Here is a 20,752-nt window from a genome sequence, read left to right as displayed (position 1 = left end):
GTTAGCATGCACCAGAGGCAGGGGACCAATTCTGGTCTCACTAACGACATTAGTCTCCCGTTATCGTCAGTACTATTGCATTGTTGTAATCGAGTAAATCTGGTCCAGTGTGTCAGCCAAAAGTTAAAGCCTTAACCCTGGCATTACGGGGTTTTGAGAGTTTCAGACAGAGTTAACCCTGGAAGTCACATAAAATAAATGCTGTCATTAATTTTTTAAAGGGATTAGATGAATATTCAAATAAATTCAGTTGTTTATTTCTTAAAGGAGATGAATGAATATTGTGAAAAATAAGAATACAGGGAAGTCATGTGTAATAAAATATAGAAGATAAAAACTTCACGTAGCAACGTGTAAACTGATTGCCACAAGATTAAGGAAGTAACTTTCTTCTCTTTGCAATACTGTGAAGTACATAGTTATAGATCTGCAAGCTGAATAGTGCCTTTTTCCTACCTCATTTTTTGTGGTTTTTAAGAGAAGACAGTGACATGTAAAATCTTAACAGAATGGATCCCAAGTATCAGTCCAATTCGTTATCCTCGTTAAAGGAAAACTTTTTTTGATTTTACCTAAGTATAAAGTTTTGTCCATGGACTGTAAGACTATGTTCTTGAAAAGGCATGATTCAATTTAAAAATACAGATTTTAAAGTATCTAATACCCTATGCAACAATGGTAAGAGATGGGCTAAACCAAAATCCTCAATCCAATTCTTAAACTTTGGAAACTTTGCCGTTTAGACCAACGCCTTAGTAAAGATTAATCCATCTGGCACAGTGTGCCAACAGTTGTGAAAATTTGTAGGGTGTAGAAAATACTTTCCAGTCTTGTACAGCAGTTTCAGCCTCCTGAGGGAAACAGATTATGAAGTATTTTTAAAACCAGTTATATTCATTTACCCACTGAATCAGAGAATCTACATTAATCTTTCAGATATATGTGGATATACCCACACAAAAAAATATTCTCATGAAATACTTTGGGTTTTTTTCTAATTGAAGCCTCTGTGTAAACGGCCATTTTTCGGTCTAAAGCGTCTCAAAAATTCTTAACCTCGAACCCGCAAGGTGGTACGTCACATCATTGCTTTAAAATCAGATACACGTCTAAATCCAACATTAGCAAGAAAAAGCGGTAAAATCAGGCAACCTTTTACAAAGCATTCTATAGCGTGATTGTAAACAAAGTAATTAGAGCACATTTCAAACAGACAAGGTCTTTTGGAGAGTACCTATTTTCCCTTGCGTGTACAGCACCTAGTGCCCTCAATCCTCCGCAGTAACAGTGGCTCCCAGGAGCTATAAAGGTACAAATAAAAAACAATTAGTGCTCATGCAATGGGTTTCCATCTGCTACAACGTTTGGAAGTTTATTCACAACGTCTTTAAAATAAAAATGGAAAGGAAATGAAAAAGTCAGCCAACCCTTTCCTACAGCGCTGAACGGGGTGCAACATGTTACCAAGCTCTGTGGTTCTCCTGCAGAGCTCAGATGCCCAGCGTCGTACATGACACTACGCAGCTCTACGATTCCCAGCAAAGTCCAGACAGGAGCTCAGAAATACTGTTCTCATGAGGCAGGATTTGAGTTGTTGGTGTAGTTACCACACCCAGCAAGAATTTGTAGATGGAGAAACTTCTGGTACTGAAAATTGCACCATGACCTAAGGCAGTGGCTCTGCTCCACTGGCATGTCTGATTATTGGACAGCACCGATGTTCCACAAATAGCTCCTTGCCGAAATGCCATTCGAGTTCACCGCTCAGCTCCGCACAGGGGCACTGGGGACAGCAAAGCACTCCCAAAGAGATTGTCCCCAATGCCGACATTTAGCTGAGGGGACAGGGCTATGAGGCATACTGGTGTAGAGGAAGCATGACAGGGAAACTAAGTGCTGATAGCGATGCCATACCAGAGCCTTTCAGTCTTCCACCACTGCCAAAGGCCATTTTCTTTGGTTATTCTGGCAACGGCGAGCAAGGATCACACTTTTCGCATCCTTCTTCCTGAGCCTCATGGAACTAAAGAAGTGGTAGTGAAAAATCCCTGCTGTTAATATTCTCCTCATTCCTGGAGAAAGCGATATATTCTCTCTTTCTCTGAAGCAAGGAAGCTCTACTCTTTTTTATTTAGGGCTTTTTTTTATTTAGGGCTCTGCTAAATGATACTGAGTCTTAGGGACAAGGCACTGAAAACCAGAGAGGGCGCAGACTCAACTGCCAAGTGCTGGAGGAGGATGACCAGCTCCCACATCACAGCAAAGGGAGCAGAGATGGGGATGGTAGAGAAAGAGAGCTGGGGAATCTGGGGGCACCTGATCTTAGAAATACTGGGGCTGGCACTTAAGTGGGGGCAGGATGTTCAGACTGTGCGGTAAGGACAGATTGTTTCACAGGCTTAGGACTATCTATAATTTTTATTGTTAGAATCCTGGCAGCACATCCCCGCAATAAAGTGAGATAAGTGCACATCAGGGAGGGAAGGTGTTGTAACCAATGACAAGATCAGAGCAGAAGATAGCAGTGGGTGTAGCTGAAGTGTGATGATTCCTTCTCAAACCACAAGGGACTATAATTTCAATGATGTATTTCTAGCCAAACCATACACCATAGTTTAACAAGCAGCAAAACCCTCTGGGCTGTCACAGTGTGTGTGAAAATATTCTACTATTTGTCATATTTCAATTTCATATTAATCTGTAATCATTCTCACAGAACCTCCCTCATAACTCAAAGGTAAAATCTAGAAGGAAGGCAGAAAGATTACACTGCCTGAGCGCTGCTCAGAACCAGCAGGGTTCCTGCTGTGAATTGTGGTAAAGTACACTACACACCTATTCAGCAATGGGGGGAAGATCCTTTGAAGAGAAGGGTAGTGATTTGTGCAAAATCCGTGAAGCGCTTGCTCCCTCATGGGAATGGCTTAGGTCTGTATGCAGAAACCTACTTGCAAACACTGCAATATATTTAATACCACTCAGCATTCATACGCAGTAGCCCTTTGCATGTTCAAAATCCTGTGCAGACAGGAGTTGGTAAATCCTCTGAACTCTCCCATGAAACGTGTGCTATATTCAAGCACTTGCTCATTTCAGAGTCCAGTGAAGAATGAGCACTATGTCTGAATAAAAAATTATGGCAGTGTTTTTGCTTGCCAGAATGATTCAGGGATATGCACAGGAGGCTGTGAAGCATGCTCAGTTATGGAGGTTTGTGTAAGTGGCAAGAACACAGTAGCTAACAGAAAGCAGCTTTAACTCTTACAAAGCTGCTTCAGACCAGAGTCTTTGCCATAGTCCTGTCCAGATAGAGGAATGTGTTTTTATTCTTTACATAATTAATCAAATGAAAGTAACTCAAATTTACAACAATAAACAGGAAAACAGGAAAACGCCTGCTTGTCAGAAACCTTGAGCAGAACGCCATATAGAAAAAAGCCTCTACAAGTTAACAAGAAAAAAAAAGTGACTATTGCAAGTAAAAAAAAAACAGTCCTACCAAACCGCACGGTTTTTCAGAGGTGCTGAGCATTTGCAGCCTACAGATAAGGTCAGAACGTAGATGCCCAGCATTTCCGGAATCACCCCCAAGACGCATCACGCTGTGCATACACAATTAAGGACTCTGAATCAATGGCCAGATTTAAGAAATAAGTCCAGATTTTCTTAACAAATGAATTTCTACTGCTCTTCAAACTTTACCAAAGTGGGTTAGCTTGACTTAGAATTGGATTAAATTCCCCTGAAAATGATGGATCTGAAACAATCACCTTTCACTACAGAAAATTACATGAAAGACTTTGGAGATGAGTCTAATGAAGCGCAGAGATAAACGAAAATGCTTTTGCCAAAATCTTCAAAAGTGGCCTCTTATTCTGGGTGCCCTACTTGAGTTGATGCATAAGTGCTCGTTTCCTCTGAAAATGAGGCCCCAAGCAAGTCAAGCCAGGCATCCAGAATGAGAGACTGCCTGAAAATATTGCCCTTCAAGTTGTCTGCCCTGCCATTTGTCCGGAGCGGGCCTCAGACCAGCCCATGCCGTAACTGTGAGAGCTGACAGGGACTGTGAAGGGGACTGGAAAGCAAAAGCAACTTTTCATGTGATTAATCCCCTTTAGCACTGTAGCAGATTAGGTTCAGAGAAGTTTTTCAGGGGCAGCTGCAGCGCGCAAGTCCTCCATACTGCCATTTCTATACCACACATCTAACTCGGCAACAGCTCAGTCTTGACCTTGCCAGCCTTAGGCCCATCTGCTGGAACTGCCAAGAGGAAAGCTGATTCTAGCAGCAGCCCTGGAAAATCTGACTGCCTGCCCATTGGGAAAACGGCTCTCTCACCTCAGAGACGGCTAATTAACAGAGCCTCTGAAGACGCTCCTAGATTTCCATCCCTTTTCTGTAATCATTTGACATGCGCAAGTTTGGTTCTTTGGGCTCTCCTATGAATTTAAAGATAAAAATGGCTTTGTTTTTTTCTATCTAGGACAAGCTCCTTCCTTTGTTAGGCCATGCCATGCTAAGGGGGAGGAGGAATGACAACAGCAGGTACAGCACGTTCAGCTCAGGGCAGGTCAGCCACGTGCTCAGAGCACTTCTAATTACAGCTCCGAGGAAGAAGAATATAAACACATCCAGAGCCTGCTACATATGGCAGGACAGGGAAACTAGAACAAGGCTAGGATATAAATCACAGCTAGGAAATGAGAACAAGGTAAGACATAAACTAAACAATTCAAGTGCAAACCCAGTGTGAATGTAATATGATTTGAAGAACTCCACCACGCTGTCCCACGAGACCGTCTCAACTCGGCACCACAGGCGCAGAAGGCCAAGTGCACTGGCTCTAAGCACAGATTCACTTGATCTCTTCCTCTGTTGTACAGCTATGCATCCACTCTGTGCCAGCTCATGGATGGGGAAGTGACAGCCTGTGTCTGAACTCTGCTCAGCTACCTGTATCTCAGCACGGTCAGATTTTGTGACATCATCTGCAAGCATAGCTTGCAAATTCTTCTCCAAAAGCAATTAGCTCCGCTAAAGTGTTTCATGCAGGTTCAACATCCAGGTAGCATGGGGCAAATATGCTGGTGGGCCAGAACGCGCTGTGCTCCAGCCACTTGATTTTACACCTCTTAAAGAGAAATACTTGATTTTAATTTGCTCGATTCCACATATCGAGCTGTGAATCATTTAATATAAATTTCTGGAAAACCAACAAGTTACTTCATCTGGGAAATGACCTAGAAAATTCAATTGTCCTCCAGAGAGCAACTGTGCCAAATTTGGAAACGAAATTCATTAAGAGAACTGCAAGACAAAAGACTAATTCTGCTTTAACTGCAAAACCTTTTCAAATTTAAGTTTGGAAGGAATACTTGTTGTTCCAGCACCCCTTAGGAGCTCTGGTCACTTGAGCTGCTTTCTTAACAATCCCAAACAACTGCGTTCTCCAACTATTTAAAAAACTTAAAAAGACCAATGGATGCCAGTATTGTTAAGGCAGCAGAACAAAGGACAGTCATCCCCGAAACTCGTTGTTTTCTTAGAAAACAACCTATTTAATTGTGAATGATAGGTGCCTAGAACTTCTCTACGGATGGAGTAGGGTTAATCTGTTCTGCGTCATCCTCCTGACAGGGGAGAACAACTAAATATTTGAAAGGTGGTGAAAATATCCCCCGCTGTAACAGAAGCATCATTCCTCCGTACTTCAACACATCAGTCTTCACCAGCAGAGAAGGGTAACCACCCAGGCTTCCATCCACGTATATTACATTCCATAGACTAGCTGAATCATTGTAATAGTAGTGACACACCATGTTATTAGGGCTAAGAAATAAAATGCCTTATTTGGTATTTCATACATACGCCTAACAAGACCCAGTGCGAGTTTTGCTCATGGGCGGCTTCTTTTGCATGAGAGCCGCTGCGCTATCTGGCACACGACAGCGTCTTATGTTCTTTCCACTCCACCACAGGCACCAGGGAGGGCACGCATCTTGCCCACCACAGTGCAAACGCGGATTTTAGGCAGCGTGTCTGGATTCACAATGCAACCTCTTGCCTACCGTCAGCAGCAGTAAGTGCCGGGCCTAACAGCCTTCTGCGTTTGCCCGGCTCTTCTCCCCTCTCCTGAGCACCCCCGAGGCCCCCACAGCAGAAGCGGCTTTGCCCCCTCCTCCCCCCGCCGCCCCGGCCGGCAACGGCCGCTAACGGTCGCCGCGCGCCTCCTGAGACGCCGCGCGCCCGCTCCGCTGTTGCTATGGCTCGGCGGCCGGCGGCAGCCAATCAGGGGGCGGAAGGATATATTTGTCCCTGTTGCTAGCGGCGCGGCGGGATGCCTGACCAATCAGGAGGGAGGAGGAAGGCGCCGGGCGGCGGGCAGCAGCGCGTCCCCTGCGCGCCGCCGCGCTTCTCCGTTGTTCAAGAGCGGCGAGCGACTGCGGCAGCGGGGCCGAGGGGTGCCCTTCCGCCAGAGGAGTGGGATAGTTGGGCGGGAAGCGTCGAAACGGAGGTGGCAAACACCCGGTCGCTGGTTTGGTAGCACAAGAAGGGCTCAGTCCTCGTGGACTGGCGAGGGCCGCAGCCGCCAGGCGCAGAGCGGCTGCTCCTTTCCCGCCCGCGCCTCGGCTCGGATTCACCCACCTCCCCGCTGCGCAAGAACATAAAATACGCGAACATATCTCTAACCCCTCTTCACACCAGTGTTTTGAATATTAAACATCCAACAACAGGAAAATATTCCAAGTGAGCTCCACAGACATAAACTGTGGAGGTACGGGGGTGGGGGGGGGGGGTCACAACAGACAAAAACGGGCACAGGGCACCCAGGCCTTAGGGTCTTGAGAAGCATTTGGTGCGTGTAATGTCTTGATAACCTCACCTTGAAAATGAACCCTGGAGAAAGAGTCATGCATAACCTTTATTTGCTAACTTTATTACAAAAGGCACGACAGGCATCAACTTTTGTGTATCTCACAGCTATATTTTTGGCAAAGATTTTTTTTTTCCCCAGAAAATGTGTATTGCAAAAGGAATAAAGTAATCATACTTAAGGAAAACATTCAAAAGATTGCCCAATGACTTACAGCAGATATTTTAAACATGTGTCAAAGGCCTGCATTGCTAATTGTGCCCTAACATATCCGCAATTCTGCTTTCTAGCCCCAGAGTCAAAGGAAGGGAAAACTGCTCCTGGTCTGTCAGCAGCGTGAAATGAAGCAGGAGCATCGCAGGCGGCCTCGAGGCTACGTTAAGTAAGGAAAAGTACTGGGCAGAAAGAACTGAGAGTCGCGCACACTCCCCAGGAGAGCAGCAGCCAAATACCTTACCCCAGAAGAGTTCACTGCAGCGCTGTGAACTCCGCCGTGCTCCTGCTCGCGTCACCTGCGGCACTGCGGGATGTGGGACACTCCCGAAGGTGCAGCCAGCGGCACGAGCACAACGCGGGGGTGAGACACGGCAGTATTTTACCTGCAGCTAGCTGAGTTCATGTTCTCCAGGCATGAGACAAAGCCCTCCAATGTTCAATCAGTAGACAACGTATCTGAGGTTTTACTTCCTTTTGCGTAGAGGGGCATCACGTATTTCCATCATGGAATGAAGGACTCTGATCTGACCAGTTGTGTGGGTAGAACTACGTAACTGCTATAGAATCAGCGGCTCGGTATTTTTAACATCTTTAATGCAGTTTCAGATTGCCCCAGTAAAAATCTACAATCTTCAAAGTACCTTTAGTTTCTTCTATTCTTTGCAAAATTCTTAATAAAACTGTAACTAAAACAAACTTTTTAACTATTAGAAAAAAGTCTTCATCCTTCCACCTCATTCTCTCCATTCCTCATTTCCAGGTCAATCCCCTCATTCGTTTAAAAAAAAAAAAAAAAAAGTGGGGGGGGGGAGAAAAACAGGAGAGGATGGAGTGATTCCTGGAGAAGTACAGACCACATTTAGTTTCTCTGCAGGCAGGTCACATTCGTCCCCCGGCTGCGAATTCAAAGAGCAGCCATGCTGCCCAGAATGTGTCATTAGTTGATGGGTCACCAACTGGATCCTCCAGTACCTGAAAGATACAGTAAGGAATCAAAGCTTCATCACTTAGACCTTTAAGATGCAATTGCTCACTGTGAAATAGCTCCTTTGGTCAGAGGTACAGTAGCCCAAGACCATGGGATGGGAGGGAGCGTTAGAGGTGAGGGCTGCGTGCAGAAAGTGCCAGCGTCTTTGTTCCCCTCTGAGTTTAGGCAGAGTTATCCATCTGTACAGAACATGGGTGCAAAAACGACAAGCACCATCTGTGTACAATTCAACTCTAGTAATTCAGAGAAGAGCAATTTCCTTCCCTCTGCTCAAGGCGCTGGCTTCTGTAAAAGAAAATAAATGATAGAAGGCAAGACCAGGATGAAAAGATTATATCAAGAAGGGAAGTATTACCTGGACAAGGATGTTCAAGGAGGGAAAGAAATGTCTCCAAAATTAGTGTTTTGTTTTGCTTTACTCCCATTCTAACTCTGGAGGGATGAATGACCCACAAAGAGCAAACTGGAAGTCATGTGTGGACTACAGGGAGCGTACATCTGCACACCTATGGCTCAGACACAGGAACCAAGCATTTGAAATCCCTACAACAAGCCCAAGAAAAGTTCATTGAGCAAGAATCAGAGCGGCCAGGACGCCTGTAGAATGCTGCAAAATCATTTTCCCATTCAAGCTCTCTCCCTTTTCACGTGGCACACATTAAATTATCCAAGTAGAAGGGGGGGAGGGGGAAAGCTTGTCTGATTTCCTGAATTCAATGATCTTTACAAAGATTTGAAGATGTCCCTTTTTGACATCTGCAGGCATTGCACAGTGTCTTGTTCCACAGCCTATATTGCACGGAGCGTCGTGTTTCTGTACAATCACAAAATCAGTGCAAGAATCCAAAATAGCAAGAGGAAGCTCTAGCTACAGAGACTGCATGCTCTGGAAATCTTAGAAAAGGCTCATTCATTATTAACGCCCAAAGCTTTCCTACTCATCTGGCTCACATTATGGCTGGTAAAAAGGCCACTTTCCAAGATACAGATCTTTATATTGATGCTTTCAGAGGCTCAAAAGAGGTTCTGTTACCATCCTCAGAGCTGCAGCCACTTCCCATAATGAGGCCAGCAGATACGGTCTCCTGCTTTTCAAAATGTCTTTTGAAAAGGCTTTCTCCAGCAGTTTACATTGCAACAGAAACAGAAACGGGTGAGTGATGGGTAGACCAACACATTTCAAGCCAAAAAAAAAAAACTTTATGAACAGCATAAGATACAATTTATATAAGGCTTTCTTGGGTCCTGTTAAGTAACTTTTAACTCAGAGATGTGCTCCCATCACCTTGAAAGCACTGGATTTCTAGTTTCTCTTCTCTGCTGGTTTAAAGTCAGTGTAAGAAAGCCTGCAAGTTGAATGCAGACCAGGGAAGGTAAGTCAGCTGTTTTATCATTTCCCATAACAACACTACTCTCTGTACACTGCTCTCAGCTATCTCAGGATGGTGGACAATCCCTTTTCCTCAGCAGCAACACAGACCGGGAAATGAAAATTACATCAGAAATTTTAACAAGTCTGAGAGAGCACAGCCAAATTTCTGCAGATCCTCTCAGAAGGGGAGTACCTTCAAGCAACCATCTTGCAGTCATTGTCTTTCCACAGCGCTAGGTAAACCCTCCATTTCTTGAAACGTAAATGATACTTTAGATCTGCACAGGCTGCTTTGGCCATCACCGCAATGACAAGTTTAGTAAAATCAGGGGCTGATATGCAATCCAAGTGGAAAAAACAACAAAACAACCCTCTGGTTCTAGCATGTGTTGGACACTGCACAGGGAACACCCAGCCTACTCAGAACTGTATTCCAAAGATATGCTTAGATTGGACATATTTCATGCAAGGTATGATGTGAGATTTCACATCTCTTGTGTGAGAGCTAAAGCTGCATGGCGTGCATGTCGCTGGCCTCCTTCTCTGTACATGAGGTGCGTTCTCTCACCTGGTTTTGTCCCAAGGCTTGGCTTTCTTCCATGCACGGTGCAGAAACAGGTGGGCACTGAGGTCTGCTAAACACAGTCTGACAGGAACTGGAAGAAAATATGACAATAAGAGAACGTGGGCTTGTTTTGCAATGTATGTCCTACTCACCACTTAATGTAGTGTCTTGCAACAGGACAAGAGGAGCTCCTGGCAAGACTATTCATTCAAAAGAGAAGGAGTCCTGGTAAGTGGTCTGCAAACCCACGTCGTTTCCTCAATTTGTTATTAAGGCCTGAACAAACATATTCTGCATTGGGAGGACTAGCCTGAGCAGGAGCAGTATGCAGGGATGACATCTAGATTTGCAACTTTCCTTATGCCCCCAGAACACTCCCCATAAACACGGAGACCTTTACCAAAACGTCTCTCTCCTGGAACGTGTTTAAAAAACACAGATTTTTAAGAGTCAAAACACACAAACGTGTGGCTCTAGACGTAGCCATAACATTTGCTACTATTCTACTATAGTTTTTCAAGGCCTTCAGTTGGGAGTCTGGGGACCTGGCTTCCCCATCTGCACCACCCTTGCGGGCTCTGCTACGTCTCAGAGGTCGCAGTCTGTGGGCACTGGGCCAAGCAGGAGGCGGGAGGTACTTGACTGAAGGGATGATCTCAGAAGCACCTTTCTCCTTCCTCTCCCCTCACCACCAACTCCAAAGAATCTGTACGCCAGTGACACTGCCCATACTGCTCCCAGGAATACCCCAAGGTACAAATGGCCATGCAGGGCCAGACCAAAGGGGCCAACTAACAGAGCTCAGGAAAACAGGGCAAGCATTGCATTGCCCTTCCTTGGAGTCCGCTCCCAGCTTCCAGCAAGCAGTCTAGAGGCCCCTCTCCTGGAGGCTGCGTTCAGACAATGACATTTGCTACCTCCCAACAGATTCAGCCCCCATGAATTTGTCTCATCCTGTTTCTTAGCCCACTTACACTTCAACATCCACAATATCCTCAGCAACATATTCTACAATTTAATTATGCAGCATATCAAAAAATAGTCTCCTTTTGTGTACTGTAAACCTGCTGGTGTCAGTGGTGCTTGGTAGTCCAGTAGGCACAGGGTGGAGGGCCTGATGGCAGGAGGGTTCCTAGCACCTGAGCTGCAATCCCCAAAATGCAAGCAGAAGCAGTAAGCTGCAACAAGCATCTCTGCACCAGCGTTTTCTAAATCAATATGCTGGCTCATAAATGCAGTCTGTCTTGCTCCGTAGACCTCAGTGCGCTTTTCTGTTTGAAATGGGAGGCACGGGAGAGAGATACTCTGCATGAGCCATTAGCTGGGCTACATTCCACCTGTCCCAGCCAGAGGAGCGAAGAGGACACAACACCGCTCTCTGTAAAGGCAAGCATCTGCTCAGTGCCTCACAGCGACTTCTAGTTCACTAGCCGGATCAAACTCTCCTGTCAGGCAGCAGGAGCAGATGGAGAGACAGTCAGCTCCCAGCCTCGCTCCTCCTCATACTCCCACCTCACCGCCCGGTAGATCAGAACAGGTTTGGATTCAGCCCAAGTGCTTAGGACCAACTGTAAAAAAGCCCCTGAAAGAGATCGACTGGAATTGCTCTAATCAGCTTTCAGGCCAAGTCCTTGCCAGGTGAGCACCTGTAAATGAGACAAGCGGATTCAGGTTCCTTTGGCTGACTTGTAGCTCTGCTCCCGCAATTACAAAGCGGGGAGAGACAGACACTAGCGGAGTAGCGAGGACCGGGCACTGGAAGTGCACTCCAGGTTCTGACTGTGACTCCCTGGATGCCCTTGCATAAGCCGTTTCCTTCTCTACGTTTTATCTCTAAAGCAGGGATAACTTCACCAGCTTGTTTTTCCAGGAGAGCAGACTTCATCTGCCTTACATTTCAAGTTGTTAACTGCTTTCATGAGTCCCCAGGTGAGTGATGCTCTGTGTCACAATATTGCTAAAGATGACTCAGGTGACACAATACTTCTCTCTAATCCAGTAAAGCTCTTGGAGGGCCCTGCCTGATAGCAGAGATGCTTCCTCACCCATTGCCATTCACCGAGCAGTGATCTCACCTAGACTACCTGCCTGTGGCCTTCTGGCAAAAAGGCCTAGATGAAATTGCAGCCTAAGCCTCGCTCATTCTAAAGAGGAATTTCTAAAGAGACTGAAGCTCAGTAGCATTCATGGTATTCGGGGGAATTCTGCATTTTTGGGGGAGCTGGACCAGGCCACTAGCCAAACTGGGTTTACAAGTAGAGTTTTAATAACTGCATCCTTACCAGAAGGTGTCAATGGCAGCAGCAAGTCCTGCCACTGCCAGGAATACGATAAGGGTGTGTGGATTCCCGGCACAACTGACATACCCAACAAGGAGACATTCACCATAGATTTCTTCTACTGGTGGAACATATTTTAAAAATAAACATGAGCTCACTCTAGAGTTAGAACATGCAATTTCAAATCCAGCCAAAATTTTGCCAGCAGTTTCTCACTGATCTTTCATGATCTTTAGCCATCATTTAAAACTGTGCAAATCCCAAAACACAGACTGAGATGGACTCACAACGCTTAGACCCGGGCTCTCCCCAGCAATTCAGAGCGGGGAGTTTGGCATGATTGTGAATAACTGCAGGCACCAAGCCAACTGTGAAACGAGTAAAAGGCAAAACGTTTTAAGCAGGGAAGCGGGAGGCAACAAGCACTGATCTCTATCTCCAGTGAATCACTGCCTTCTCCTGTTGCCTTGACAAGCCACAAAGCCTCTCCAGGCCTCTGTTCCCTATCTGAAAAGTGGGAATAAAACTGCTGCTTCTACCTACCTCTTTGACAGGTCATTTACAACTTATTATTGATAATGTCATGCTAACGCAAATGCTGGAGAGCGCCAAGCAGAAAGGTTATGAAAAGAGGCTACCACTCCTGTTCTGTCTTGCAGATCAGTACGTTAAAGCAACTTTATGATGTCTGTTTTGCAGTGTTCATTTTTATGAAACAGTATGGAAGATGTGTAACAACATATGGAAGATGACAAGGATTGTTGTTGTTGTTTTGCATTCTGTGAAATTTATCTTAAATCCTAGTGAAAACCTGCAATCTGAAACATTTCATACAGGTGGAAAACAGAAAGACAGAACAGTGTCCCTCTGCCTTCCAAACTGGAAAGCTTGCACTATGGAACAATCTTGTCATGAGGTTATGAAGCTACAAAAAACTATTTTAAGATTGACTACAGGCCCTACCACCCCAGCTTGCAGGATCAGCTCTCAATAAGATCAGGATAGGTTATTTTTGCCTGGTTTGTTTTTGGCAGAAAAGCTCGGAACCCAAGCCTGTTTTATAGGGAGAGGTTCACATCTTTTCTCATGAGGCTAGACCTGAATCTCCTTTGTACTACACTACACTGCATAAAACATACATATGCTTACACAGCATTTCCTATTTCCCATGCACAGATATAAATGTCTGCAAAATCTCATTGACACAAAGAGACAGTCGGCCCCTGGCATGAAATGAATCACCACCCTGTTTCCGTAACCCTCTTCAACAGGGCGACGAGGACAAGGCCAGACCCAGAACCTCACCGTTATTCCTGCCTTTGAGAAGCCTTGTGCTCTCTGCTCCCTTTACCTGTGGGGAAGAATAGCTTCCAGAGTCCCTAGCTGTTCTTCTCTAAGGATGAAGTTTTCAACTGCTAAATGTGACTGCTGAATGATGCTTCCTGAACTGGCCTCAATACAGCCACCTTGAGGGACCCTGCTCAAGGGAGCTCTGATACCTGCTGGAATAAATGCTCATGTTAAAGACAATTACAGGTAACAAGACCCCATTTCTAATCCAGCTAGTCCTCCCCTCCTTGCTCCACGTTCATCGGAGGCCATCTGAATGGCTGCCACAGCACTTTCCATTCCACAGACTTACAGCTACAGCAGGCGGACATCAGTTAACGTCAAGGCTATTCTGAAGAACAGGGAGAAGAAAGGGGAGGAGATGGTGGCAATGCTGAACGAGACTGGATAGGAAGGAAACAGAGAGGAAGAAAAGGCGGGAGAAAGAAAGAAAAACAAGTAAGGACAAAGGAAAGTGAGAACTCGTTGCTGAAGACGAGCACAACTAAAAAGCGCCTAGCCTCTGCTCAGGCAGTCAGCACTTGCCTGTTAAGAATTACAGGGGCTATCTTGGGAAGGAGTTACAGCTTAGGCACAGGTAAGAAAGTCTGGTTTGGCAGCTTAAGCCAACAGGTTTTCTCTTTGAGCTGCTAAAGGAGCAGGACTCCAGATCTCAAGATAAGCCATGCTCCCCTTTTTATCGTGACACAGGAAAAGCCATGCAAGGGAGCAAGAGCATTTATAGCAAAGGGAAGAGAAGCTTAAAACCTAGTAAGGGCAACAGGCTAGGTTCAATGTTACTAACCTTCTATGCTTGGGGTCCACATGGAGCCAGCGACTCCTCTGGTGCTGGCAGGGGCCTGCCACATGGCCACCTGCTCCCCCGGGAAGACAAATGATCCACAAGAGCACAGGACAAAATTATCCAGCCGGGGGCTGGCATCAGTATTGCTTGGTGCTTCTCTGGTCTGCAGGACAGCAGAGCTAAAGCAGGTTCCTGGTTCCAGCATAGTAAAACCTACAGGTTGTTCAGTGTTGTGAGGGGTCAGCAAAGCCTTGCTTGTCCTTGCTCCGTACAGCTCACTGCTCTGCATAAAGCTGTGGTGGAGGAAGAAATAAACCAGCCAGACTTACTGCTTTGCAAAGAGGGGGGACCCACCAGCTAAACCTTTGAATCCTACCCTTGACAAGTAGGAGGATAACTGCGAGCTGCTCAGACTGACTGAAGCTGATAACAGGGCACAGACCATTCCCGTCTATGGAGTCAGGGCTCCCTAGACGATATCCCCTGGGAACTGAGATGAAGGTCAGTTCCATGAACAAGTTTAAAGGTTGCCCTGTCATTGGACTGTCACTGTAACAGCTTTTTCATACTTCACCTGGATTCCAGCATCTTTAAATATGTTCCTTCAGGAGACTTATCCAGGTCTGCAGCTGACTGCTCCCACCCCGGGTCACTGGGCAAAAGGGTTATCTCCATCTGCTCAGAGCTGATGCCTGCATAAGATCCATCTGAAAGCCGCAGGGCAAGGCAGGTAAAGGGATACTAACAGTCACTCCAAAAGGCAATGAAACAACAGTCTGATTTCTCAAATGCAGCAAGATGCTAGCATTCCCCACGACTAAAGTTTGGTCAAGATGCTGGGAAGGGGCCTGGAAATCTTGAGTTTTACCAGAGTTCAGAACCTCATGTCTGCATTGCGATAATCCCCTCCATGTCCTGGAGAAGAGGTTTATGAGCTATTAATGTGTTCCTGTAAACCACCACAGTATTTGCTGCCTAGAAAGCAAATGCATCCTATCCAGCACTGGAATGGCTACAGGAAAGACAGGAGCAGCCTGAAGATGGCCAGGCAGGTGAAAGGCAAGCTATCGGGGGAGCGGTGAACTGGATCCCCTGGCTATAGAAGAGAGCAGGTGCCAACTTCATCACTACATGAACACTGGCAACTCTTTCAGCCTCTTCAGTGGCCACTACTGAGTGGTGGTAATAGTGGTGATTATTGAGATAAAAGTCAGATGAAGCAGCAGGGGTGAATTCTTGCTAGCAGTCACTGCAAAGAAGACACCATTTTGGTCCCAGATCAAGATGTAAATTCATGCCCTGGCCCCAGGAGCTGAGTCGGGCAGAGCCGAGAGCTAAAACCTACTGCTTCTCCTGTGTTTGTCTTCATTTAGTGCCCCTTCTGAAAAGGGCATCTCTTTTGACCTGTCCTTGCTCAGGCTTTGTCAATGCTTGCTCCTTCTACAGAGCCACAGCCTCTAACCAAAGGATAAGGCACTCCACTGGAGTACAGTCCTCCAATGTCCATCAGTATAGAGCTGCTGTTCCAGAGGAAGAACATCTTTCTTCCGGGGAAAATTTAAAACTGTTTTTCAGCTTTCTGGACAACATCTCAAGCCCATTATGAAGAGACCAACCTGCAGCTTGTGGAGTACAGGATCCTCTGTCCTGCTGCTCCTTCGCATAGTGAGTCAAAGCTTTCTCAGGGCATGGACTGGTGAACTTTTCCATGCACGTGAGCCGGGATTTTTGACGACGTCGATAATTTGCAAACCAGTTATAGACCTGAGTTGGCTGCAGATTCATGTCCTGAGCCAATCCCTCCTGCAAACCCAGGTGTGGAGAGGGATCAGAGGAAAAAGAACAAACCACATGCAAATAATCAGGCTTTTCCTTCCGGTTCCAAAAGTAGCCAGGTAAAAGAGCTTTCAAACCCACTACAGACACTTGGTTCACCAGGTCTCTGGTAAGTCTGTTAGATCCCATGAAGGAGACTGACTCATTAACTCAAAAGAATTGTTGGAAAACATGGATTCCACCCTCCTCCCCTTGCTCGTTTGTTCGCTAAAGGAAATAATTCACTGTTACTTCAAATCGCTATATTTAAACATGCAACATACTACATAAAACCTTGCCAAAGCACGCTCCTTCCACAGAATGACAGCTTCACATCACTAACGTGACAGTATTGGGATAAACACTAATCCACTTGCCACATTAAATAGTTTTCATAAATTGTGAGCAGTATAAACTTCTGCATCGCATTCACAGAGAAGTGACTGCTGTGTTAAACTAATTGTTAAATAATAAGTTAAATAATAATCGCATAAGCAAAGAACGTATTTGGAAACTCACGCACAAGTTCTTGTCATATCTTGACCTTTTAGGACTTATTTGTGCAACTTTATTATGCTCCCAATTCAGATTTTTTTAAAAATAGATATTTAGGAGTTGTTGCTACTTTATGAAAAGGTACAAAATAAATCTTCTTCACGTTGCAGAACTATTCACCAGGTCATCCCATCTTGTATAAAAAGGGGGCTGAAATAACTGAGCGCCACAACAGCAGACTTTAAAAGTCTGAAGCTTTTATCTTGCAAGATAGTAACAAACAAGGATTACCAAATTCATTCACAGGTCACTTTCATTACAAATTTGTCCCTGTCCACATAAGGTGGATACATGCATACACCACCACAGCCAGTCTTGTTTGCAAGTTTTAAGTTTAACATGGTAAGTCAGTGCAGTATGTATATTCTGGTCATCAAAGTGCAGTTTTATAAAGGCTGTAACTCAGCCAAATCAGAACTATTTATCACCATAATGTAGCCTGAGTGATGGTTATTTCCTTGCCTTTGTCAAGCTACAAAATTAGACCTCTTAGGAGCTCAGTGAGGAACCTGTTTCCCCTGATCGTTTTGTCCAAATTAAGTGAAATTACTAAACTTGAACTTATTTTAAAACAAACCTTCAGGGAAAGATCAAATTTGGGGAATTCCAGCCCCACTGGGGCTCCTGAAAACAAGGAGTTGGAATGAAACCAGCTGTAGATCCCCAGTCACAGAATTGTTTTTTCCATTACAAGGAGACTTGTTTGGAGGTAGCATCCCTACCCGCTGTTCCTTGTTTGGATTTGTCGTCACTTCTGCCGCAAACCTGTGCAGTTCTCGGCGGACTTTATCTGGATAGTTTCGATTCTTCAAACCTTCGGGACAAAGGGAAACAGGCGGAGGATTCCTGTGTACAACAGAAAGCAGGATCAAGAAGGACCCATAAAGACTCATTTACTTCTATGAGAGCTTTGTCATACTGCAACAGGTGAAGGTCAAAACCCCAAGTGAAACCCCCCTCCAAGAAGCTGTCATCTTGAGGTGCAAAAACAGCCTCTGAATTTTTACCCACTGCATCTGCTAACTAGAGCAGAGAAAGAACATAGTTCCCCTGCACTGCGGTACCTCTTCCTGCAACGAAACTTCTGCAGGGGGGTTAGAAAGTCCGTGCGGTGTTTCTCCATAACCTGCTGGTAGTGAACCTCATGCCAGAGTTGCACCAGCTCCTCCTTTTCTTCTGCCCTGCAACACTAAAACAAAAGAGCAACTAAGCAAAACCTTTCCAGAAAGTCAGTCAGGCTTCTTTACAGAGAAGTCCCTCAACGACTGGAAACTCGCTTGGAGATGCCTACTGGACTGACAAAGGTTGGCAACCATTACCCAAGTATATGGCCTGCTGTTCCATCTCTAAAATACGCCTATCTAACCTCTTCTTTTCCTCTGAGAAAAGGACTGCACTATCAGATCTAGGGGCCAAAATCCTCCACCTTCAGTGGTATCATCAGACCTTCCTCACATCTTTCCATCCCAGCAAAAGTGGAGCCCTCGAACCTTGGCCTACCCCCAAGGCATTTATGTCCTGAGGCCTAAGTAAGAAACTCCAAGAAGAACCACACTAGAGAGCAGAAATCATTCCCCGCTTCCACAAACTACGGGACCAACCCCATCATCACCCAATTACCTTCTCCCCCCTAGCTGATTAACAGCAATTGCCTGTAGCAAAGTCCCCATCCTTTCAGGTCAGCCAATCCACACATCTCACTACCATACACCAGCCAGAAATCTCCACGTGCTGCAGTTTGGGTACCTTTCATCTAACCTTAACAGCTCTAACTGCTCTTTTTCTGATACTGCTTTTTTGTCTCCATCAAGAAAAGAAGACACGTCCTTACCTCCAGGAGTCTGCAGGCTGTGTCATGCTGTCCTTTATGGATATGAACCGACACGCAAGCTCGGACTACGTGGATGTTGGTGAGAAAATATGTCTTGTGTTTGCATCCCATAATGGCCCCAACAAGCTTCTCCAGGGTAGGGGACGAGCTCTGAAAGTCCTGGCAAAGCTGTCCTGCTAGATCCAGCAGTTTGGCCGGTGGAGGATCCTTATTTTTATGCCTATTCAGCATGGCCATGAACCGCTTCATCCTGATGTTCTTCCGGGTGCCTTTTCTATGCAACGCACAAAGTTGTGGTTAGCTAGAAACTATTATATCCTAATTTAAATTCCTGTGGCACACTCACACTTTTTTTTTTTTTAAGACAGAATTTTACTGCACTGCTAAAAGCATCCTGAGGACCTCAAAGCACTTTACTGAAAATAAAACTAGGCCTAAAGCAGCCCTGAAAGGTTCGAGCCACACCAGCCTTGTAGGCGAGAAGCCTGACCTCAGAGAGAGGCATTAAACTCCCCCCAAAGCAGGAGGCTGCCCCCAGGCCTCGATGCTCGGCGCGAGCAGCTCCGCCAGGTCCCCCTCGCTGATCCTTCCTCTGCAAATCACGTAGCCTCTTCCCCAAATCACAGCATAGAGAATTACATACCTCGCTTACGGGTCACAACTGCTAACGCGTTAACCCCAAGGCCAGAAACCTGCTGCAGAAGCTAAGGGAGCTGTTCTGGCAGGCAGGGGCGGCCGGGCCCGCAGCGGTCACAGCGAGCGCCCGACTCGCATTAGCGCCAGGGTACTTTTCGCCCCGAGGTACCTCGGGGTACTTTTAGCGTCCCGAGGGAAGGAGGCCGGGTGTGCTCCTGCCCTGCCGCCGGCCCCCCGGGGGCCCCCGGCCAGCTCCAACCTGCCTGCCCGAGAGGGGGCGAGGAGCGGGGAGCGCCCGCCCGCCCGGCGCCGCCTGGCCCCCGCCTCCCTCTGGCCGGAGGGGAAGGGGCCCCCTGCCCCCGGCGCTACCTGCCGGCCCCGGGCGCGGCCGAGGCTCCGCCGCCGCCGCCGCCGGGACGCTCCGCGCCCGCGGAGCCCGGTGCGGTGCGGTGCGGTGCGGTGCGGTGCGGGCGGACCAGCTTCGCCCTGCGAAAGGGGCCGCGGCCGGCGCGCAGCCCGAGCTCCGTGCAGCTGGAGGACGGCGCAGGGCCCCTCCGCTTAGCTCGGGGCGGGGGGGACGGCTTTGACAAAGTGACTGCGGCTGCACGGCGACTTTCAGAGCGAGGTATTGGGTAGAACAGGTGGCAGCGAGTTATTTTCACAGCAGACGCTTTTTTTTTTTTTTTTTTTCAGAGGTTAATGGGGATCAGACATTCACTGCTGATTGTAACACACTCAGATGCCCTGCAGGAAGAGGCTTTGCAGCTCCAACTAATCTTTTCTAGGTGGGTGCTGCCTGATAACAGATGAGTCATTCAGCAGCACTCCAGGTGATAAAATTGAAGCAGCTACGGTTTTCCTCGCAGCAGGTCTGCACACCGCTCTGAAGGCAGGAGTGCAGCTTGCAGCCCTCTGCTGACTTCAGTTTAGCAGATCGCGTTAGCAAAAAAGAGCTCCCTCGCAGCAGGAGTCAGCCACCACCCAAGCGCGCCGCGGCAGGGCAGAGGTCCCGGCCCCTCCCCGAGCCCACACTTGAGTCCCTGCTGCTCTGCACTAGCTTTCTCTGCAAGCACCAACGTTGCCTACTTGAGTGCAAGTATCTTCATTTTGCTGCATGCAGACATGTCCTAAAAAACTGTTCATAATCTCCCTTCTTTCTCTAATCAGCAGCACCTTGCCTTGAGCTGCCCTTGATTTCTCCTTAGACTTGGATGCTGGCCTAGCGGGACGGTAACTGGCTTCTTGCTCCTGCTGCACGACACTGCTCTAGATCCAGAGCTGGGGACAGAAAGTAAAGGACAAAGTTCCACCACTGAATTTAAAAGCCAAAGTAGCTCTGACTTTCTCAGGAGCGCTTCATCATCACGCTGGACATAAGCAGCAGTATTTCCTTTTGGCAAGGCTCTGCATTTTCCACACACCTCATTATTCCCCAATTCCACATTTACTCGCTGTCTAGAGTGACAACAGAGCATCACAGACCATCA

The 20,752-nt window shown here is 46.7% G+C and overlaps 1 protein-coding gene across 6 annotated transcripts; it reads right to left on the bottom strand.

Annotated features, from left to right (window-relative positions):
• Positions 1–6,905: 6,905 nt before the first annotated feature.
• On the bottom strand, positions 6,906–20,532 carry ANHX (anomalous homeobox). 6 transcript variants are annotated; one of them, XM_068911810.1, is made up of 10 exons: positions 19,273–19,544; positions 18,630–18,903; positions 17,863–17,987; positions 17,521–17,644; positions 16,045–16,231; positions 15,003–15,135; positions 14,429–14,721; positions 13,646–13,793; positions 10,019–10,106; positions 7,675–8,062 (listed from the first exon to the last, which is right to left on the bottom strand). In XM_068911810.1, the coding sequence occupies exons 2-10, from the start codon at positions 18,876–18,878 to the stop codon at positions 7,970–7,972; spliced, it is 1,440 nt and encodes a 479-aa protein (XP_068767911.1). In that variant the 5' UTR covers positions 18,879–18,903; positions 19,273–19,544; the 3' UTR covers positions 7,675–7,969. The 6 variants fall into 6 exon arrangements, with proteins under 6 accessions (XP_068767909.1, XP_068767913.1, XP_068767912.1 ...); XM_068911813.1 differs by lacking the exon at positions 19,273–19,544 and adding an exon at positions 19,635–19,898 and having other exon boundaries at positions 7,835–8,062; positions 13,646–13,796; XM_068911809.1 differs by having other exon boundaries at positions 7,835–8,062; positions 13,646–13,796.
• Between the last annotated feature and the right edge of the window lie 220 nt (positions 20,533–20,752).

This window comes from Struthio camelus, chromosome 17 (assembly GCF_040807025.1).
Source record: "Struthio camelus isolate bStrCam1 chromosome 17, bStrCam1.hap1, whole genome shotgun sequence".
NCBI lineage: Eukaryota > Metazoa > Chordata > Aves > Struthioniformes > Struthionidae > Struthio > Struthio camelus.
The sequence above is the reverse complement of the archived record's forward strand: the minus strand, read 5'-3'. Positions and strand labels throughout refer to the sequence as shown.

Coding starts and splice junctions, on each gene's coding strand:
- ANHX (XM_068911808.1), bottom strand. CDS start 20,389: ATGTCTGCATGCAGCAAAATGAAGATACTTGCACTCAA. Junction 17,645..17,862: donor AAGTTTCGTTGCAGGAAGAG/GTACCGCAGTGC, acceptor TGTTGTACACAG/GAATCCTCCGCCTGTTTCCC. Junction 16,232..17,520: donor ATCCAAACAAGGAACAGCGG/GTAGGGATGCTA, acceptor CTGGGTTTGCAG/GAGGGATTGGCTCAGGACAT.